Here is a 21,988-nt window from a genome sequence, read left to right as displayed (position 1 = left end):
TAAGATTGGTATGCTTTGGTACTATACTATGCCCTGAAATTATAAAAAGAAAATTGTGTTTAACTTTTTTAAAAAGAGACTATCTTTATGATTTTAAGATTTATATGCAAAAATATAGATTTACATACTCTCAATCCCATCTTGGTTCTTTCAATTGCTGTTTCAAGAGCCTGAACATCAACAAGGTCTTTTCCATCATGTGCAGTGTATATCTCTCTCTTTAGTTGATAAAGGTCTTCTTGAACCTGGAGGCAGAGAGAAACATCAAATATTAGATATTGAAATAATAGTTAGGACAACTCAGGTGCATGTACATGTATTTAAGGTTTATTCTGGTTAACTTGGTTTGGTAGATGAAATGAAATAGCCTATATTGTATAATAGTGCTTAGAACCATAGTTGCCCTGTACCCAAATCTGAATGAATGTTGAAATATTAGCCCTGTTGCTAGCATTCAGGAAAAATCAAAATTTCCCAGCAACTTTCTAGTTTTTCTTCCCTATCCTGGCTTCCTAGGCTCTATCAAATAGCTTACTTTGTCCACAGGTTCTTATTACTCCTAAAATAGTGGATTTGGGGCCTTAAGAAAGTTGATCATTTGCAAAACTTAAATTGGAAAAATCAAGATTTCTATTAGACAAATATTTATTAAGTGTCCTTTACATACATGGCATTATGCTATGCACTGGGGACAAATATGAAATAATTGCTGCCCTCAAGGAGAGATAATTTGTGAAATTACTTAAGATTAAATGACCACTAACCTGTTAAGATAATGACTCCTTTTTAAACAGTGCTTTAAAGTTTACAAAGAACTCTCTGCACAACGCTATGATGTAGAAAATGTAAATATTAGTTCCTCCTTTTTATATATAGGGAAACTAAATGATCATTCAATCTTACACATATACCAAGTGTCAAACTCAGATTTTCTGACTTCAAATCCAATGTTCTTCCCTTTGTAGCACCTGCCCTCTGTCATTCATTCTCTTTGAATTCACCAGCCAATTTATACCAAATAAACTGCTTTGCACAAATTCTATTATCTGATTGGGATCCTCTAAGGTTGGTTTAAGAAGTGAGAAGCTTCAAGCTTCTTGAGGAAAGGGAGAAATGTCACAGGAATTCACCCAAACAGAACAAAACAAGAGGAAAAGAATAATGCATTTCAAAGGATGTTTTAAATGTATGGATGAGGCCCAACACATTTCCTTCCTGGGTAGATCTTTCCTTCTTACTGCTTGGCAGAACCAGCACCATCTGTTGAATATTCAATGACCTGTTTTCATGAAGTCAGAAAGGAAAATGATCCATACAAGAAGCCAAAATATTTTTCTTCTTTAATGTCTTCCTTTGATTAGTTTCTTCCTTGGAAAGGGTAGCCAACCTCCTCTTTGGTGTCATTCAAATTTGGAGTGGATTGGGCCCAATGGTATTGGATATCATGTGACTTTGCACATTTATATTAGAAACCAAACTCTGAATGAATAAATACAGATGGCCCTAATTATTGTATGGGCTGCTGCCACAAGAAAAACATTTTGTTATGCAAATTTATGAATCTAACACCTGCTTCAGCAACAGTCATATTAAGAATCTTACAAACTGGGTTCCTAAAGGCATTCTGAAACATTTTCCTTTTATCTATTAGTGATTACTTGATTCACATATTAAACCCAACTTATGTCATTGATTACTACCTAGTGCTCTTGCAATGTCAAGTGTTCACAAGATTTGAATTTGCCTCTTTCCACCTACGGGCATCACAGACTTGGAGACACATCTGGTCATTTATGCTCGGCACAAAATGGCATTTAAGCGACACTTCAATGCACAGACTGGTGCTTGTACACACCACTGCTTGTAGGCACCAGGAATGAAGGTATTAGCGTCTTTTGATTGTTTTAGCCAAATTGTTCCTGCTGCAGGTGGATTTACAGTCACCATCATACAGACATTTGATAAGTCCAATGAGACAGTGCCAAGGCAAGTTTTACCTAAGACCTACATTTTTAGATGCCTCTTTTTTGTGCACAAATAAGTCCCTCTTTGGAGTGGACACCTTCAAGTATTTATATACAATTTTCCTATTGCATTGCCAAAGTATGCCTGTTTTATGCCCTGATCTTTGATAAGCTATCTCATTTTCTTGTCTGATCACCCTAATGCTCTACCATTTGCTTATCTATGTACTATCCAAGAGAGTGGCACAAGGAAGAGACAGCCTGAAAGTAATAAGCAATGAAAGGAGAAAAGAGGAAGGAAGAAGCTAGAATTTTCCAGAAAATTTCCTGGCATATAACAACTGAGTACAGCCACTGATTGCACTAGAAGAATGGCAGGGATCTGTCCATTATAGATCAAAATTAACTCAATTAAATTTAACAAACATTTATGAAATTCCAGTAACATGCAAGGTAACATATGCTAAGATCTGGGAACAAAAAGGCAAAAACAAGATAGTGCCTGGCCTCAAGGAATTTACTCTTGGGGTTGCAAAATGGGTAGATGAGGAATAAAGACAAGGTAATTTGAAGATGGAGAGAGTCCTATCAGCCAGGGAGAGGATTGGGAAAGGCTTCACAGACATGATGCTACCAGAGATGAACTTCCTCTGAGGAGGAAGTGAATTCTGGGTATGGGGATGGTTTGGATGAATGCATGGAGGTAGGAAGTGGATTTGAATTCAGAACCTAGCTTGTGGTCCAATTTGGCTAGAGAGCATGAAGGGGAAAAACATGAAATGAGTCTAAAAAGAGAAATTGAAGCTAGATTGCTTTAAATATCAAGTTGGAGAATTTATACTTTACTCTAGAGGTGATAGAGAGCCACTGAAGAGTTTTGAATATGGCGGTCACAATTGGACCTGGGGCTAAGAAAGATTATTTTGGCGGTTGCTATAATAGACTAGACATTGATGATGTAGGACTAATTCAGAGTGGTTGCTATGTACTGTATGAAAGGTGAGAAGAGAACAGTTTTTGAAGAATGGTTTGAGTCATGACCTGGCCAGTGATTGGATATAGGAAATGAGAAAAATGGAAAACTAAAGTGTTTCTGTTAAAGGCCTCATTTATCAAATGAGAAATCATTTTTATAAGAATACAAGTCATTCCCCAATTGAGAAATGGTAAAAAATATGAATAGGCAGTTTTCAGATGAAGAAATTACAACTACCTATAGCCATATGAAAAAAATGTTCTCAATCACTATTGATGCCCAAAAGGCTATAAAACTGCATACCCATTGACCCAGTAATAACACTACTAAGTCTATATCCCAAATAGGTCATAAAACAGGGAAAAGGACCTACATGTACAAAAATATTTATAGCTGCTCTTTTTGTGATGGCAAAAAATTGGAAACTGAGGGGATGCCCATCAATTGAGGAGCAGCTGAACAAGTTGTGGTTTATGAATATAATAAAATACTATTGTGCTGTAAGAAATGATAAGCAGGCAGATTTCAGAAAAACCTGGAAAGACTTACTTGAAATGATGCTAAGTGAAGTGAACAGAACCAGGAGAACATTGTACATCACACAGTAACAACAACACTGTGTGATGATCAACTGTGATAGACTTGGCTCTTCTCAGCAATACAATGATCCAAGACAATTCCAAAAGACTCATGATGGAAAATGCTCTCTACATCCAGAAAAATACTATGGATTCTAAATGCAGATCAAAGCAGACTATTTTCACTTTTGTTGTTGTTGATTTGTTTCTTCTTTTTTGTGGTTTTTCCTTTTTGTTCTGATTCTTCTCTCACAACATGACTAATGTGGAAATATGTGTAACATGACTGTAATGTCTAACCTATAATAGATTGCTTGCTGGCTTCAGGAGGGGGAGGGAAAAAAGGGAGGGAGAAAAATTTGGAACTCAAAATCTTACAAAAATGAATTTTGAAAACTATCTTTACATGTAATTGGAAAAATAAAATGTTTTTATTCACACACAAAAAAAAAGAGAGCCTGGGTTTGGGATGGTGTTGGAGGCTTTAAAAGTGGAGAAAGTTTGGAATAACTGCTGTATAGAGTAATATAGAAAATCAGGGAAGAACAAAGGGATTCCCATGCAGCAGTGAAGGCCCAGTTGAAATTACATAACATGAATTTGTAATGGGTCAATTGTCATGGTTGCATGCCTTTCTCTAGTAATATTTAGCAGCTGGGGAGTAGGAGTAGAGAAACTGGATGGTGGAGGTGACCTAGGGTTGAAGATTAGCAAAAAGGCAAAGGACTCAAAGATAGAGGACAGTTTTTTCAACCGGTTGACTCTGTGATAGATTGTAAAGAGAAGAAAATGAGGCCTGAACAGGAGTAATAGACTGACATCTGGGAGAAATAAAGGGAGCAGAGATTTCAGAAGGATGAAAATCAGTTTTAGGAAGAGTGAAGCAAAGAGAAAGATGGTTAAACAGATGACTTTGATCAGAAAGAGGAATTTTAGAGTGCAATATTGATATGTAGAACATTTGGGTCTAAGGGGCAACCATCCTTGTGGATAGCTTAAGTAGAATGAATTGAAGTTGATGAACTGAGAGAGTGAGGTATCTGAGGTGACATGGGAACATGGTAGATTGTATTGTATTATAAATGGAGGTTTGTGCTATATTATTACTAGCTGCTGAACATTACTGGAGGGAGTCATGCAACTATGCCAATTGATCCCAAGTCCCCAAATATGAGGCCAAGAGATGGGAGAAGAGAGGAAAATTGTGAGCCATTTCTAAACTTGAAAAAATTGGAGAGGGTGACATAGGGGCTGGTAGACAAAAGCAACAAGGATATGAGCAGGGTGTACTACAAATGAAATAAATTTCAAAGGAAGATGTTTGGCCAAGTGTTGTCAGCACTGTTGATGGCAGTGTTGTTTATTTATGTCTGTTCTTCCTCCTGGTTTAGTGCATCAGGCAGTATGAGAAAAGGAACCACTACGCTGGAAAGGACATTGCCAAAATGAACTAAGTAGAAGATGATTAACCTAGAGAGTAAGAAGACATAAAAGATAAAGGAAGGGTAGGGTAGGAATTACAGTGTATCGTGGGAGGGTAGAGCAGAGAACAGGACTTAAGTGGAAAGAGATGAGAATACAGGGAGATATATCGGGGAATTTGGCAGCCACATCACAGAAGCAGTATCAATTGAATGGGTGTTAAACTGATTGGAGAGGAGGACAAAACAGTCAGGTTAATAACAAACAGAAAGATTGTATGTAAAAGAGAACTCAGGTCCCAGGTAACACATAACCCCTTCACTCTATGGATTTTCTTCACTATGGTCCCAGTTAGGAAATTGGAGAATAAAGAAAGGGTGTTGGTGGCAATGATAACAACATCTCAGTATGGTAGCGTGGAAAGAGTACTGGCCCTGAGGCCATAGGACCTGGGTTTAAATCTCATTTCTGACACTTATTACCTGTGTCCTTGAGCAAGTTACTTCACTTTCATAGGAAAGATGCTGGGTTTAGATCAGATGGGCTCAGGTCCCTTCCAGCCCTCATTTATCTAAGCCCTCCTTTGTGACCGAATGCCAAAGGAGTTGTTTTTTTTTCAGATGGTAATGACATCTATGATTCAAGAAATATAATTTAGTAAGAAGTAATGGGTAGCTTGTCATAGTCTAAAAATGCCTCCCTTTAGGGGACCCAGAACAGGCTGGTAAACAGGTAGTTTATGGCAATAACTACAAAGGACTGGTTATCTCAGTTTTAGTAAGTGCAGAAGAGCTTATATTCTTTGTTTCTTTTGGAATCAATTAATAACTATGTATGGACAAAATACAGGTAGATCTTTCTACTAGAGGAAAACGTGAAGAGGAGTAAGGCTATGAATCTCCACTGTCAGAGACTGCAGAGCACAGCAGATGAGAATGACACCCTGAGAAGCTCTTGAATAAGATTCTCTTGGGAGTCTACCAAGGCAATGCAACCCTGTGGAACTGCAGAAAGGAAGAGAAGAATTGCTTAAGTAATTGAGCCACTGTCCCACTGTGTGAAGGTGGAATTTAGCTAGGGCAAGTAAGGAGTGAAAGCAAAGGTTAACTGATGGACAAAAATTGGAAGAGATCCAGAAGAAAGCCACTGGGCCTTGTAAAGGACATAGACAAGAGTTGCCAAGGATAAGAAGGCATGTGTGGATTATGAAAAATAATAACAATAATGATAATAGTAATAGTAGCTTGCATTTATATAGTATTTTAAGGTATGTGAAGTGCTTTACAATTATTTCATTTTATGCTCACAATAATTCTGAGAGGTAGATGCTATTATCATGTCAATTTTACAGATGAGGAAACTGAGGCAGAGATTAGTTAAATGACTTGCCCAAGATCACACAGTTAATAAGAGCCTAAGGCAAGATTTTAACTTTTCCTGATTCCAGGAATAACTGGAATGAACAGATATGCTTATGAAATTTATTGATGACACAAAGTTAAAAGAAATAGCTAATACCTTGTGTAGTACCAAGTTAGGATCCAAGATGTAGATAGTTTAGAATAGGGGTTGGCAAACTATAGCCACAGGCCCAGTGATATCTTTTGTATGGCCTGGGAGCTAAGAATGCTTTTTATATCATAAAAATAAAGCTGTTTAGAAACAAGCAGTGGGCCAAATTTGGCCCTCTGGCAAGCCTTGTTCTAGAAAGTCAGACTGAATCTAATAAGATGAAATTTAAATGAGATAAATGTAAATGGTTCTACTCTTAAGTTAAAAAAAAAACTTTACTAGTACAAGATAGAGAACATACTGCTATACAAAAGTTCATGTGAAAATTATCTAGGAGTTTCAGTGACCTATTAAATAGGTAGCACAGTGGATAGAGTGCTGGGCCTCAAGTTGGGAAGACACCTTCCTGAATTCAAATCCAAACAGACACTTACTAGCTATGTGACCCTGGGTATGTCACTTAACCCTGTTTGCCTCCATTCTTTATTGTCAAATCAGCTGGAGGAGGAAATAACAAACCACTCCAGTATCTTTGCCAAGGAAACTCAAATGGGGTCACAAAGAATCAGACATGACTGAAACAACTAAATAACAATAACTACAAGCTTAATATGAATAAACAGTGATATAGCAGCAAAAAATTAGTGACCCACTTGTTTGTACCTCTTTATGAACTTAATCATGTATTATATAATGTTGTGGTTATTTGTACAAGCATTACTTCCCCACAAAGACAAGGAATCTAAACATTGTTTCACCCCCAAACGTTTAGTGCAATACTCTCTGCCTTTAGTTTATAGGCACTTAATGAACATTAGCTAAATGGAACAGAACTGAATTTGCTCCCGAAGAATCTGACTTCTATTTTATTAGACTGTAGATTTATAAGGGAAGGGGACCTTAGCAGCCACATATCTAATCCTCTCATTTTACAGAAACTGAGACCCAAAGAGTTTCAGAGACTTGCCCAAGGTCATCTAGGCATTAGGTGATGGAGTCAGGCTTTGAACAGAGGTCTACTGACTCCAAAGACAGTAATCATTTCATTGTAGCACATAGTTAATAGTCAATAAACATTTATTAAGCATCAATGCCAGGTGCTGTGATAAACATTGGCACATTTCTTTTTCTTAGTTTTGCTCTATTAACTTTCATTAAAGGTAGTGAGGGTATATTTGAGTTGTGTAGCGCCTACCTCTGAGAAACCTTAACTCCACATACTCTAGCCAAATATTCAATCAATCAATGAGTATCTATTCTGTGCCAGGTACCATGCTAGGACATTGGGAAGATATAAATGAAACAGAATTTGTGTGCATTAAAGTATAACTATAGAGTACAAATACATAGGAGAGAGAAACAAACAAAAAGAAAATAAACAAATAAATAAATAAGGGAGAGGCAGCCTCGATTTGCTGGTGAGGGGGATCAGAGGAGGTTTCATGCAGAATGTACACATGAGCTGAGCTTGAAATTAAGGATTCTGAAGAGACAAAGAAGAAGGGGCACATTCTTGGGAATAGGGGACAACCCGTGCAAAGACAGAGATGGCAGAGGGGATATGATGAGGAATAGAAAGAGGACCAGTTTGGCTGGACCATAGGCTATGTGCAGGGAGGTAATAATGCATAATAAGTTTGAAAAGGTAGATTGAAGTTCCATTGTGAGGTGTTTTAAATGCCAAGCAGAAAAGAGACTGTTGATACTAGTGATAAGGAATTACTGGAGTTTATTGAGCATAGGAGATGGCATGACCATTAGATCTGTATTATAGAAATATTACTGGAAGCTGTGGAGAAAGGATTAGACAGGGGAAAGACTTGAGGCAAGGTGACCAACTGTTGTAAAGGAGATGAGAGGTGATGAGGGCGCCTCAACTAGGTAGGTGGCTGGCTGGTGGCTGGAGGAGTGGAAAAATGAGATATTGTGGAGTTTGAATAGACAGGACTAAGACTACTCAGATAAGGCAGATGAATGAGAGGAATAAAGAATAAACTGAAATTGTGAACTTGAATGACAGGGGAAGATGGTGGCGCCATCCCAGAAATAAGGATGTTTGGAAGCAGGGCGTAAATTTCACATGTCTATGGGACATCCAGTCCAAAACGTCCAATAGATGATTGGTTATGTGGAATTTGAGCTTAGGAGAAAGAATAGGCCTGAATATATGTAGATCTGGGAGTCAGTCATATCCATAGAGATGCCAAATGAAACCACAGTGACTACTGAAATCACAAAGTGCAGAGAGAAGAGATGAGGAATGAGGCCAGAACCTTGCTGATTAGCCTAAGAAGTAGAAGAATCAACAGTAATATTTCTTAGATAAAGGCATCAATGGACAAGTAGGTAGTGCAGTGGATAGAGCACCAGCCCCCGAGTCAGGAGGACCTGAGTTAAAATGCAGCCTCAGACACTCACTAGTTATGTGACCCCTGGCTGTCACTTAACCCTGTTTGTCTCAGTTTCCTCATCTGTAAAATGAGCTGGAGGAGGAAAGGGCAAATCACTCCAGTATCTCTGCCAAGAAAACCCCAAATGGGGGAAAACGAGTCATCATCAAACAACAACAACTAAATGCATCTAGAGCTAATTCTTTATAAAACTGACTTTTTTTTTTTTTTTTGTGGGGCAATGGAGATTAAATGACTTGCCCAGGGTAACACAGCTAGTAAGTGTCTAGCGTCTGAAGCTGGGTTTGAACTCAGGTCCTCCTGAATCCAGGGCTGGTGCTTTATCCACTGCTCCACCTAGCTGCCCCCAAAACTGACTTTTTTTAAGGTCATAGTTTCTGACATAATGAAAGAACCACTTTAAGTGGTTCCACTTAACCACTTTAAGTCAACTGTTGATTTCAATATAAAGTCATTCTTTTGGAGTTGGGCTTATCCCTAGTTAATGGCTGAATGGAACTCGGATCTAAGAGGGAAGGACACCTAGTGAGAACAAAAGTGAAATTTCTCAGGATCAACCTTGGAAAGTACCTATTGAACAGCAGAGGAAAGTTTAGTAAAAGGATTACCCAGCAGTTTTTCCAAGATTAGATTGCAAGCATTCACTATTCTATTTAATGATCTCAACATTTAGGAGCAATCATTGTAACTACATTAAAATCTTACTAATTCAGACTAATTTGGAGAGGCCTGTTTAAATTAGTAAAAACTGGAATTACAGAATTTTTTAAAAGAAATGCAGTTTTATTTCTTTCAAGTAAATCATTAGTTTAAATGAATGTAAAATAATATTGCTTAGTAGAGATTTGTATAGGAAAATGTTTTTTAATGAATAAAAAAAGAATGTCATGTGAGCTATAAATTGTTGCATTTAAGTGAATTTTAAAACTGTATACTTCTTTGTGGATTTTAACTTGTCATTTCATTGGTGTAGGAACTTGGCCAGGATCACACAGCCAAGACAATACCATGAGAGCCAGGACTCAAACCCAGGCCTCCCTGAAACTCTATCTACTATCAAAAACTGCCTTTTTTTCTTTTAAGTAATTTAAATGATTCTTCAAAATTTTGTACCCTTGATTTATTACATATATACATATATGTACATAATGTATATTTCTATACATTATGTATTTGTATTATATCTATTTTTCTATATAGATGGAAAAGATTTGTTAAACAATAGTAAACTTCCATTCAACCTCCATTTGAATTTCACAAAATCCAAATTAGTAGAAATAATTAACTGCATAATCTTAAATCGTTTAAGGCACCCTGGAGTTTTCAAAATCAGAGACTTCAGAGATCATCTACTCAACAATATCTGAAATATCATGGAAAATGAGAGAAGTACCCACAAAATTGGAGGTTAAATGTCCTGATTTTCTAAAACAAGGCAAGAGAATGAAATGAGCAAATTATAGGCCAGTGAGCTTGACTTCAATTCATGAAAAAAAATCTAGAATGAATTATTAAATAAATGCTTAGTTAACATGTAGAAAAGATCATAAATAGCCAATACATTCATCAAGACCTGCTTGTGTCAGACTAACCTTATTTCTTTTTATGACAGGGTTACTAAACTGCCAGTTCAGGTTAATACTAGAGACAAAGATTATCTAGATTTCAGGAAAGGATTTAGTAGAGCATCTCACACTTTTCTTGCTGAGAGATGAAGAGATGTGGGCTATTAGATGATAATTCAATAAATAGATGCAAAATGAGTTAAATGTTGGGGTTAAAAGAGTAATTGTTAATGATTGATATTTACTTGGAAGTAGCTCTCTGGTAGAGTGCTTCAGAACTCTGTACTGTCCTTTTGTTATTTATTATTTTTATCAGAGAGGCAAAGATGGAGTACTTATCAAATTGGCATATGACACCAAGTTGGGAAAAGAGAGACAGATAATATATTAGATGACAGGATCCAAAAATGATCCTGAAAGGTCAGAACATTGCTATCCTAATGACATGAAATTGAGTAGGAATAAATGTAGTCTAACATGTGCATTTAAAAAATCATCTTACAAGTACAAGATGGGGGGAAGCATGGTTAGACAGTAGTTGTTCCATAAAAGATCCAAGGGTTTTAGTGTACTACAAGCTCATCATGAGTCATCAGTGAGATGTAGAAACCAAAAAAGATAATGTGGTTGTCTGTCTTCTACACTGGTTTGACCACATTTGGAGTATTGTAGTCAGTTTGGGGAGCCACCATTTTGGAAGCACACAGATGAATGGGAAAGCATATACAGTGGACAACAATGAAAATGGTAATAGCTTTTAAGTCCCTATGATTTGAGGACTGGATAAAGGAGTGCTGATGTTAAGGTTGGAGAAGATTTGGTGGGACAAAACAAGTATTTAAAAGGCTGCCATGTTGATGAGAGAATAAAACATTTTGTTTGATTCTTAGGTTAAAAAAATTTTTTTTGATAACTGCATTTCTACATAATTGATTCATTTATAATCTTCTGCATTTTATTTTGTGCTTTTGGAAACATCTCTGAGAAAGCAATCTATAGGCTTCACCAGACTGCCAAAAAGGATCTATGACACCCACAAAAACCAAAACAACAACAAAAAAACCAAAACAACCCAACCCCAACCCTAAGAAATCCAGGACTTCCAGCTCTAAAATCCCATAGTTCCTCTGACCTTGAGTTACTCATTTCTTCCTGAATGGTGTTACCCTAAACTGACCCTTCATTTAGCATGAGTTGTTGTAGTTTTCTCATAAGTGAAGCACTGTAATTCCTGCTACAAGTATAGTTTGAACTGGATTGGAGGTACCTTTTAATGCTTAGAGTCTATGACTGTTACTAAAGATAATTCTTTAAAGTAACTTAAACTAAGTTTCATTTGCTGCAAAGGAACAGCACCTACCTGGCAAGGTTATTGTGAATATCAAATGAGATATTATTTGTAAAGTGCCTAGCTAGTATAGTGCTCCAGAAATAGGAAGTTGTTTTTACTATTAACTAGAAGTTATGATGCTTCCTAGTAACCCACCCCCTCCAAAAGTGCCTTGTATTTATTTTGAACATATATAACATATGTTTCCATTGGAGAATATAAAACCTTTAAGGACAGAAACTAGTTTATTGTTGTCTTTATATTCCCAGTACCTGGAACAGTGTTTGGTGCATAATAAGCATTTAATATATGCTTGTTAGTTACTGACCATTGGTACCATAGTGATCCTTAGTCCTTTTATCCCCTTGAACAAAGCTGCATCTAATGATGTTCTAACTCTTCCCTCTAGACCCCTCTCTCCCCTTTTCAAGTATGTATGCTTCTAGTTCGGTAGCTAGGAACCTGGAATAGAGTTGTAAAAAGCTAGCAAAAGGAGAGATTTTTTTCAACTTTTAATAAAGTTTTGGGGTTTTTTGCTCAACATAGAAAAGAAAAAAAATCAACCCTTATTCTCTTTTCCTTTCCCCACTCAGCTGTCATATCTCTATATATACCAAACAAGATTATGCGCAAACCCTGTTTGTAATACTCTATACTCACTTTTATATAGTGCTTTGAATTGTACTAAAGCACTCCTAAGTTTTTTTAGTTTTGCTTTTTAAATATTCTTAAACCAATAAATTTAGTTGGGTTTTGTGGATTAGGGTTCTGGTTGCCGTGCTGGGGAGTTGCGTGTGCTGGGGGGAATGTGGAACAGAGTCCTCCAGTGAGAGTAAGAGAGGGAGAGGGAGAGGGAGAGGGAGAGGGAGAGGGAGGGCGAGAGGGAGGGAGGGAGGGAGACAGACAAAGAGAGAGAGAAAATGTGTGTGGATAGGAGTGGGTGGGTCGATTTCACCAGCTTCGGGGGGGCGGGGGGGAGCTGTCAGTAGTACGGCGAGGGCATTCACGAACTGGTGGGGGGTGGCGGGTAGACCCGGAAATGGGATTCTGAGTGAAACATCCCTGGTTGGGTATAGGGACGTTGAAAACATTTTAGAAGAGTCCTTAAGGACTGGAGGGTGGTGGTGGTATTGGCAGAGCGGGGTCGGTGGGGGGCATAAGGGGACCTTTTATCACCTTCACTAAAATTGCTCCGATCGGGTCGCGAGGCCCAGTTTCTTCGGCCATGGTAAAGGCAATGAGAAAGGATTGAGCTTTCTAAGCGCCTCCCCGAAGAGTGGGGGGAGGCGGGGAGTGAGAAAAGTGTGTTCGTCCCCATGGTAACGAAACGCGCTTCCTGGCCGGTTCGAAACCACCGGAAGAGGGGCGGAAAAGGGAGGAGCTTGGCTGGTGGAATGGAGGTCCTCTAGCACCGCTCCTGAGCTCGTGCTGTCACCCTTCTCCTCACCTCCCCCCCCCCCCGCACGGTGGAGGAGGTGGTGCGGTCCAGAGCGGAAGTGGCTCTGGGAGCGAGGTGGCTCCGGGAAGGCAGCGATGGCTGCCGGCGTACCCTGTGCGCTTGTCACCAGCTGTTCTTCCACCTTCACCGGGGATAGGCTGGTTCAACGTGAGTAGCCGGGCCGTCGTACCTCCTTCCGAGACTCCGTGGGGACAGACGGGAAATAGGCTCTGTCCTGGCCCCTGACCACCTTCACCACCCCAGAGGGAAGCTGCCTCGCCCAGGCCCAGGAGCCGGTCTGGGTTCCCTGACCCAGTGCTCAGTTCAGGCCGCGGGCGGCTCCCCCTGAGCTCCTTCAGGGCCATCGAGATCGTGACCTGGGAGCTTTCTTGGTCATCTCTGTCCCCTCCACTGCTGGTTGGTTGCCTCGGTTCCCAGGTCCTCCACCCTCCCTCTGCCCCAGCTTGGGGCAGGCCGGGGGGAGGGGTAACTGGGGGAGAACTGGCCCCACTCCCGAGCTCCCCGGGGGGAGGGGGAGGGGGGCCCAGCGGCTCCTTTGCTCCAAGCTGTGATTGGCTCTGCCTTGCCCCAAACTGTTGGGGGCTGGTGTTGCCGCCTGCCCTGGGAGCAACTCCCTAATTAGTGAAACTAATAAATGGCCATTGATAAAGAGAGAGAACGTGGCAGAGCACTGCCTTCTAGTCCTGATCCTGTTCTGCAGGAGCTCTGTGAACTGGGTTTATTTCAAGGATTAGGGATATTGGGATTGGAGGGAACCTTTCCTAGTCTGCCTTCATCTTCATTCACTATCATCATCACCACCATTAACATTTATGTAGTGCTTACTTTGTCCCGTGTGCTGGAGCTAATTACTATCTTATTTGATTATCACGATAACCCTGGAAGATAGGTACTATTATCATCCCATTTTATAGATGAGAACACTGAGACAAATAGAGGTGAAGTGATTTGTCCAGACTCACACAGCTAGTGTCTGACGACAGATTTGAACTCAGGTCTTTCTGACTTCAGGCCTTGTACTCTGTGCTTCACTACCTACTAGGACGATTGTCACTTGTCCAGGGTCACACAGCCAATCCAATTGCCTCCTACCAGCCAGTTCACTGCCATCCTTTATAGCTCAAACTATATAGTAAAGCAAAACTGTTTGGCTCTGATGAAAAGCAAAGCTAGATTAGTGGAACAGAATAGTCAGAAATAGTGCAAGAGCAAATCAAAATCAATAGCACAAATTTGGATGACAACTAAGGGAAAAACTTCCTTTTAGACAGTAACTTCTGAGAAATCCCAAACAATTTAACAAATTAGGTTTAGACCAATATCTCACACCATACATTTGCAATAAGCTCCAAACGGGTATGTTACCAGAATGTAATGGTCAAATCATTTTAAAAAAAATTAGAAGACAACAAAAAGAGCTTCCTTTCACAACAATAGTTCAGAGGAGAAACTTATGCTTATTTGTAAGTCATTGAATTTTAGAGTTGGTAAGGATCAGCCTCTTCGTTTTGAAGAGGAAAAAACAGACCCAGACATGAGGAAGTATGTATATATCAGATCAGCATGGAACAAAATTTAGTTGGAAAAACAAGAGATCTAGATTCTTGAGGGAAAAAAGTGAGAAAACGTGTGAATAAAAGCAGAACTTATTTCACTCAATCTTATCAACGAATTAAAGCTCCTCTTTCTGTGTTTGAAGAGAAACATTTCTACACTAAAATAATAGAAATATTAGAGTGCTTTGCGACAAAGAAAACAAACCACTAGCTGAAAGACACAGTATCCTGTCTGTGACTTTATTCATAGAAGACAAAACACTCAATTAGAGGTTAATCCAAAATAACACATATGCCTTCTACTCAAAATGCGTCTTAGAAGACATAAAACTTAATTAGTTGAAATCATTAAACACAAAAAGAAAGAACATACAACTAAATCTTGTTATTATTTTGTCCAGTTTATGTCTAGGTAATTTAATTTGTATAGCACTAAATCCATAAATAAATTTTAGTTGTAGTGTTCTTTTTATTTTTTTATTATGTATTGACACAGCCCAGCCAAGGTCCATGAATTTTTCCAATTTAAGTCTTCTGTATTTATTTCTACAAAGAGTATGTTGTAGTTGCATTTATGTAGGTAGTGTGTATGTGTGTGCATGTAGATTAATTTCCAGATACTCTATATATTATAGATATATTTTGTGGTATTTTTTCCTTGTCATTTGATCCTGATTTTTGCTAATACTGTAAAATAGACAGCTAGGTAGTACAGTTTAAAGTGCTTAAAACACAGTTAAGTGCTAGCTAGTAGAAGGAGTATAAAAATACTAATGATTTTTGTGGATTTGTTTTATAACCAGCAAATTTACATAAGCAGTTAACCTGTGTTGCTTCTTTGCTGAATTTCAGGGGGTTTCTTTGTACATCATCATGTCATCTGTAAATAGAGATCATTTTGCTTTTTATTTCCCGATATTTATAGCTTTAATATTTTTCTGTTATCTTATTCTTATAGCTAGCATTTCTAGGCCAGTAACACATGATGGTGGGAAAAGGGGGCATCCTTGCTTTACCCCTCTTTCTACAATGAAAGCTTTTAATGTTTCTCCATTGCAAAAAATGAAGGCTCTTAGTTTAGATATATGCTTTTAATTATATTAAGAAGGGCCATCCCCTCCATTTTTATGTTCTTTAAGCTTTTTTAAAAAATTAAATGAATACTATATTTTGTCAAAGGACTTTTCTCTATCTGTTGAAATAATTTTGTGGTTCTTGTTTGTCTTATTAAATACTATTTTTTTTCTATTGTTAAGCCATCTTTACAACCCTGATATGACTGACCTGGTTGTAGTGAATTATGTTCTGAATATATTTCTGTAGGCTTTTTGAGAAGATTTTATTTTGCATCAATATTCAATAGTGAAATTTGGGCTATAGAGTTCTTTTTATCTGCTTTGTCTCCTTTGATTTGTGAATTAGGACCATAGTTTTTCTAATGAATGGAGTTTGGTCAAGTATTGCCCATCTTTGACTTTAATTTTTGTAGCATAGGCATTAATTTCCTTTTAAATACTTAATAGAATTCTCTTATGAAGTCATCTGATCCTCCCCTTTATCAGTCTGTTTATGACAGGCTTTATTTCTTCTTTTTGGCACTGGGTTGTTTAAAGTCTGTCATTGAGTGTGTAGCTATATGTGTGTGTATATATATATATTTTTTTTTCTTTTGTGTTTCCATATAATTGTTCATAGTAGCTTCTGATAATTCTCTTCTTTTATTTTGAATTTGCTTTGAATTTACCTTATTCACATTTTGGTTTTGTAGTGATTTTTCTCTCTTTTTTGATCAGATTATGTATTGATTTAGTGATTTTTCTTATCCTTAAAAAAAAAAAAAAGACAGCCTCTCAGGACTGCTTTAGTTGTAGACCATGAGTTTTGGGTTGTTACTTGTCTTTAACATAATTATTAATTGTATCTATAATTCCTTTTATTGACTTATTCAGTATGTCAAATATTACTTACGTTTCCTTTTCACTTATGTTTATTATATACGTTTTTTTTGTTTGTTTGTTTTTTTGGGGCAGTGGGGGTTAAGTGACTTGCCCAGGGTCACACAGTTAGTAAGTGTCAAGTGTCTGAGGCCGGATTTGAACCCGGGTACTTCTGAATCCAAGGCTGGTGCTTTATCCTATTATATACGTTTTAAAGAATGTCTATTGTTTCTCCCTTTTGACTTATGTATTTATGATTCCTTTGTGCCCTGGTACGTGATCCCCAAAAAAAGAGGATGCTGATAAATATTTGCATTCTTTAATATTCCCATTTAGAAGTGGCTATAAGTTCATTAAGTCTAATTTTTCCATTTGTTTCTTCACCGTTATATTTTCTTTTTCATATTTCTGTTGAATTTATCCAATTTTGAGAAAGAAGTGTTAATATCTCTCTCTGTTTCTTTCTTTTTTTTTTTTTTGGTGGGGCAATGGGGGTTAAGTGACTTGCCTAGGGTCACACAACTAGTAAGTGTCAAGTGTCTGAGGCCAGATTTGAACTCAGGTCCTCCTGAATCCAGGAGGTGCTTTATCCACTGCGCCACCTGGCTGCCCAATATCTCTTACTCTTATGTTACTGTCATGTTATTTGAAGTTAACTTAGTTTTTCTTTTGGGAACTTACACATTATGCAGATTAGGTACACATATATTTAATGTTATTTTTTCATTGTTTTTGTGGCCTTTAAGGATAATGTAGTTTTCTTTTTTGACAGCACTATTTTTTGTTCTTATTTGAAGTCATGATTGCATCTGGGGTTTTTTTGAATCCTCTGAAGCATAATAGTTTGTGTTCTGACCTCTTATCATTCTGCATATGTCTGAACATTTAAAATGTGTTGCTTATATCCAACAAATTGTTGGGTTTTTAATTAATTTCTCAATTCTTTTCTTGGGGGGAATTTATTTCATTTATGTTTACAGTTATAACTTAAATTCATATTTTCTTCCATTAAATACTTTTATACAAAATTTCCCTGTCTTTTAAGTCAGTTCTTAATCTTTGTGATTTTTTTTTTCTGCTTATACTCATCTGATTTTCTGGCCTCTTTAGGCCCCTACTCAGACCTAACTTTCTTTAATTTATTTTTGTTTGTTTTTTTTTGTGGCGGTGGTGTTGTTACCTTTTCCCAAAACAGGAAATGAAGGAAAAAGAAATTGAGAATGCCATAAATGAACTAGGTTGCCTAATTTTTCCTGTCCCTTCATCTCATCTCTATTTTAGTCATATTAATTTGTAATGAACCTTTTTCAGAAATGTTCTGATTACATCCCCTAATTCTTCATTCTCATTGGAGGCAAAGGGATGCAGTGAGAAGTGCTCCATCATCCCATTCTAGGATGCTCTTCTGTTACTTGCCTTTTTTCCCCATATCTTGCTCCTTTTGATGTAAAACCATCCTCTCTGAACCTCTGACTTCCTAATTAACCTTTTCTGAGCCCTGCCTGTAGTCCCACCAACATCCTCCCAAGAATAATAAGGATTTAGAACTGCCTCATCTCAGAGAAACTAATTTCTTCGGGAGTCCCAATTCCTTCTTTCTTCTTCCTAAACCCTTCTTCCCCTTGCATAGGTTAGTTACAAGACCCTTTTTTCACCCCCTTCTACCTTTATTGGAGTACTTCTTAGTGTTGCCAAAGTCTTCCTTTTCTGTTGTAGAGTCAACTTCTACTTTTTCTTCTAATTACTTTCCCTTTTGAGTCTTAAACAGCTTTTACCTGGGTTCCTATATAACCCTTTCCTACCTTATGAGAATATTCCATAATATCCTACCCCCTAATGATTTACTAATGAGGAATGACATTTTTTTCCCTCTGAAATGTTAATTCACTTCTTTCTCCTAGCCTCCTGATTAATCTCATTATATCTTTTACCCCTTAGATTATTTGCATTTTCAGTGTCTCTCAGCCAATGAGGTTTTTGTTTGTTTTTAGGAAAAATGAAATTGCAAATATAGACTTGGTCTTGTCTAGCTTCAACCACGTAAAAACAAATATTTCACTTCTTAGTCTTTTACTTCTATCTGAAACTGTTTAACTTTCTCCTGTTTGGTCAGTTTTCGTGTTGAATACCCTACATATTTCTGGGTTCTTTTGGAGGAATGACTCAAATTCTTTTTTTTTTTTTCACAAATGTCTAGATATTTTCTTTGATGCTTATGCTCAGCTTTGCAGGATATGCTGTTTTAAGGGTCCCAGCCAATCTTCTTTGCTTTTTTAGAATTTCAAAATCCCTTTTTTCTTTGATTTCTTAAATAAATGAAGAATTATTGTGAAAGTTGAGGTTTTTTCTCAGTGGAAAGGATATGAGTGATCATCCAGTCTGATCCTGCCATTTTACAAATGAATTAATAAAAATGCAGAAGAGTTAAGTGATTTGTCCAAGGTTATGTAGCTAGTAGTGGCAGCACTAAGATTAAAACCAAGGTTTCCTGCCTTTCAGTATCTTTTGCTCTATGAGGAATCCCATTTGAAGATTATCCCTGGAGAATCTTTTTTTTTGTTTTTTAAAATATTTCACACCAGCCTAGCAAGTATAACCATTGTACATGTGTAAAAGAGGGGTAATAAACCATATCCCTTCCTGTCTCAGTGGGATGCTTTGAGAATTGGTGAGATAATACATGTGAAGCATGTTAAACTACTTATAGATTAGTACTACATAAATTCTTGGTTGTGGTATAAGGAACCACAGTAGAGGATTCTAGAGAGATCACCTCAAAAAAGACAACTTTAAGATGCCTATCTTTAAAATGCTTACATTTCCCTTTTCAGGGTGGGTTAGACCTTTGTAAATACTGAAAAGAAAAATAAAAGTTCACTTCCCAGAATATCCATGTTTAATAGAACATTGCACATACCTACTGGTCTTAGACAACATCTGCATTTTTATTTTTACAACTGTGTAAATCTAAGGTAGAAGTAACATTATCCTGAAGCAATTCTTAGTGTGTAGGATTCATGTTTTAAGGCATTTATAGAAGGAAAAAATACATTATGATATATGGCATAAAGGAATCTTATATAAAAGAGCTTTAAGGCCCTATCATCTTTGAGATTTCATAATTCTGTGTTCACAGTTTGTTAGATTAGGGGTGGGGGGAGAGAGAAAGAGAAAGTTTGTCTGATTGTGGCTACTTCAAGATTTTTGGCTTTTATTACTTCTTTGTCATGGTTAAAGATGAACACAAAAGTATCAGTCCTCATATCTTATACTTAATTAACTTTTCCATAATTCAGATTAATTGTGTTTTATAGTTGGTAATTTGCTTGTTTAGAGCCCAGGATGCATTTCCTATAGAAACAAATTGTACGTTGTGATTAGGTTCCTCAAACTGTAGGATTATATGGCTATATGTAGGATTATTAAATATACAATAGGTTAAATAGATTTTTGTGAGTTGGTCTGGAAATGTAATCATCATTAACAAAATTCCTCTTGTGAATAAAATGTTTTCTACATCAGGATTACTATTGGTTATTCTGGCTTTAGGGTACTCTCACCCTGAGTAGCACAGGCCAGCCCATCAGTATATAAACTGAATATTTGTAAGCTAGGGAGTATATCTACCTATAAAAAATTTCATAATATTTTAACCACAGACATTTTCATTTTATAGGTGGAAAAATTTTGTAATGCAGAATATGGTTTTAGCCAAGATCACATAGCAACAGACCAGGGAAGAAGTCTCTGGATTTCTCAACTGTACCTCGTTCATGGGATCCCCAGATATTACTTTTTGTTTGCCTTGGGAAATACAGAAATCCTTTTTTTTTTCTCTAAATAAAGTATTTTATTTTATTGCAATACTACTCCTGCCTTTGATTAGAACAGTTATTTCCTCCAGGAGCTAAAAGATCTGACCAGCATGAGCAGCCCCAAGTGTTTTACAGAGAGTTGTGGTCATGAAGTTCCTTAGTTGATGATCTAAAATATTGGAATGTTGAGCCATCAACCTTCTAAAAGTCAAGAAATGGGGTGGGGGTGGGGGAAGTTAATTGTAAGTTTATAATTAGCCTCCTCAGGGATGAAATGGGTTTCCCAAAATGTTCACAGTTGGTATCAACACTACTAGTGTTGTAGGAGAGATTTTACTGGATTCTTTGCCAAGCTTTGAAAGGATTGGGGAAGAATCATGATGGTACAGTGGGAGGAATGCTGGAGTCAGAACACCAGGCTTCCTATCTCTGCCTTATCACTATCTGTTTGATTTTACACCAGGGATGACCTCAGTTTCCTTATTCATAAAATAAAGAGTTGGAATAGTTGACCTTTAACTTCCCTTTCTGTTCTCAATTTATGACCCTATGATTATGAATGTCATCCATTTTTGTCTTTGTATCCTCAGTACCTGACACAGTGAACATAAATGGGTATTGATTGACATACCTTTTCTTTTTAAAGGGGCATTGGGTGTCTCACAGCAAATAGGGAGAACTCATATTTTTTGTGAAATGTTTTCAGTTTATTCCTTAGATGGCCTTTTTTTAAAAAAGCATAACAGGAAGGCATTTACTTTTGAGATTGACTGCCTTTTATTTGGGGGGGACATTACCAGTGAATTATATTATTGTCCCATATTAGGTAGAATCATTTGTAAGGTAGAGGGCTGCATCTTGGACGACTACAAATTTGTCTAGACATAGAAGTTTATTTTTGTTCAGTTATTCAGCTTGTATTTGTGTAGCAAAGGGCAAAAACTTGCAGAAAATATGTCATTTTGGTTTCAGCAACTTGCCCCTTTCTTCCTCTGTATAATTCCTCAACAAATTATGGCACTCACGCAATGAAATCCAGTGTACAGCTGTTTAAAGAGAAGTTTAAATATTACATAAAATTTTTCTAGCAAGAATAATATTCTGAAGATGAGCATTGCATTTGGATTGTAGGGGGCAGCTAGATGGTGCAGTGAATAAAGCACCGGCGGGGCAGCTAGGTGGCACAGTGGATAGAGCACTGGCCCTGGAGTCAGGAGGACCTGAGTTCAAATCCGGCCTCAGACACTTAACACTTACTAGCTGTGTGACCCTGGGCAAGTCACTTAACCCCAATTGCCTCACTAAAACAAAAACAACAACAACAACAAAAAAAAACAAGAAAAAAAAAATAAAGCACCGGCCCTGGATTCAGGAAGACCTGAGTTCAAATCTAGCCTGAGACACTTGATACTTAATAGCTGTGTGACCCTGGGCAGATCACTTAACCCTCATTGCCTAGGGGG

The 21,988-nt window shown here is 37.5% G+C and overlaps 1 protein-coding gene across 1 annotated transcript in view; it reads left to right on the top strand.

Annotated features, from left to right (window-relative positions):
- Positions 1-13,138: 13,138 nt before the first annotated feature.
- Positions 13,139-21,988, top strand: part of AAGAB (alpha and gamma adaptin binding protein) — a 64,960-nt gene continuing 56,110 nt past the window's right edge. Inside the window, exon 1 of the mRNA XM_043983515.1 lies at positions 13,139-13,364. Coding sequence (XP_043839450.1) covers positions 13,292-13,364 — 73 coding nt within the window. The 5' untranslated portion in view covers positions 13,139-13,291. The remainder of the gene's footprint in view (positions 13,365-21,988) is intronic.

This window comes from Dromiciops gliroides, chromosome 2, assembly GCF_019393635.1.
Source record: "Dromiciops gliroides isolate mDroGli1 chromosome 2, mDroGli1.pri, whole genome shotgun sequence".
Lineage (NCBI taxonomy): Eukaryota > Metazoa > Chordata > Mammalia > Microbiotheria > Microbiotheriidae > Dromiciops > Dromiciops gliroides.
This window is presented reverse-complemented; position numbering and strand designations above follow the sequence as displayed.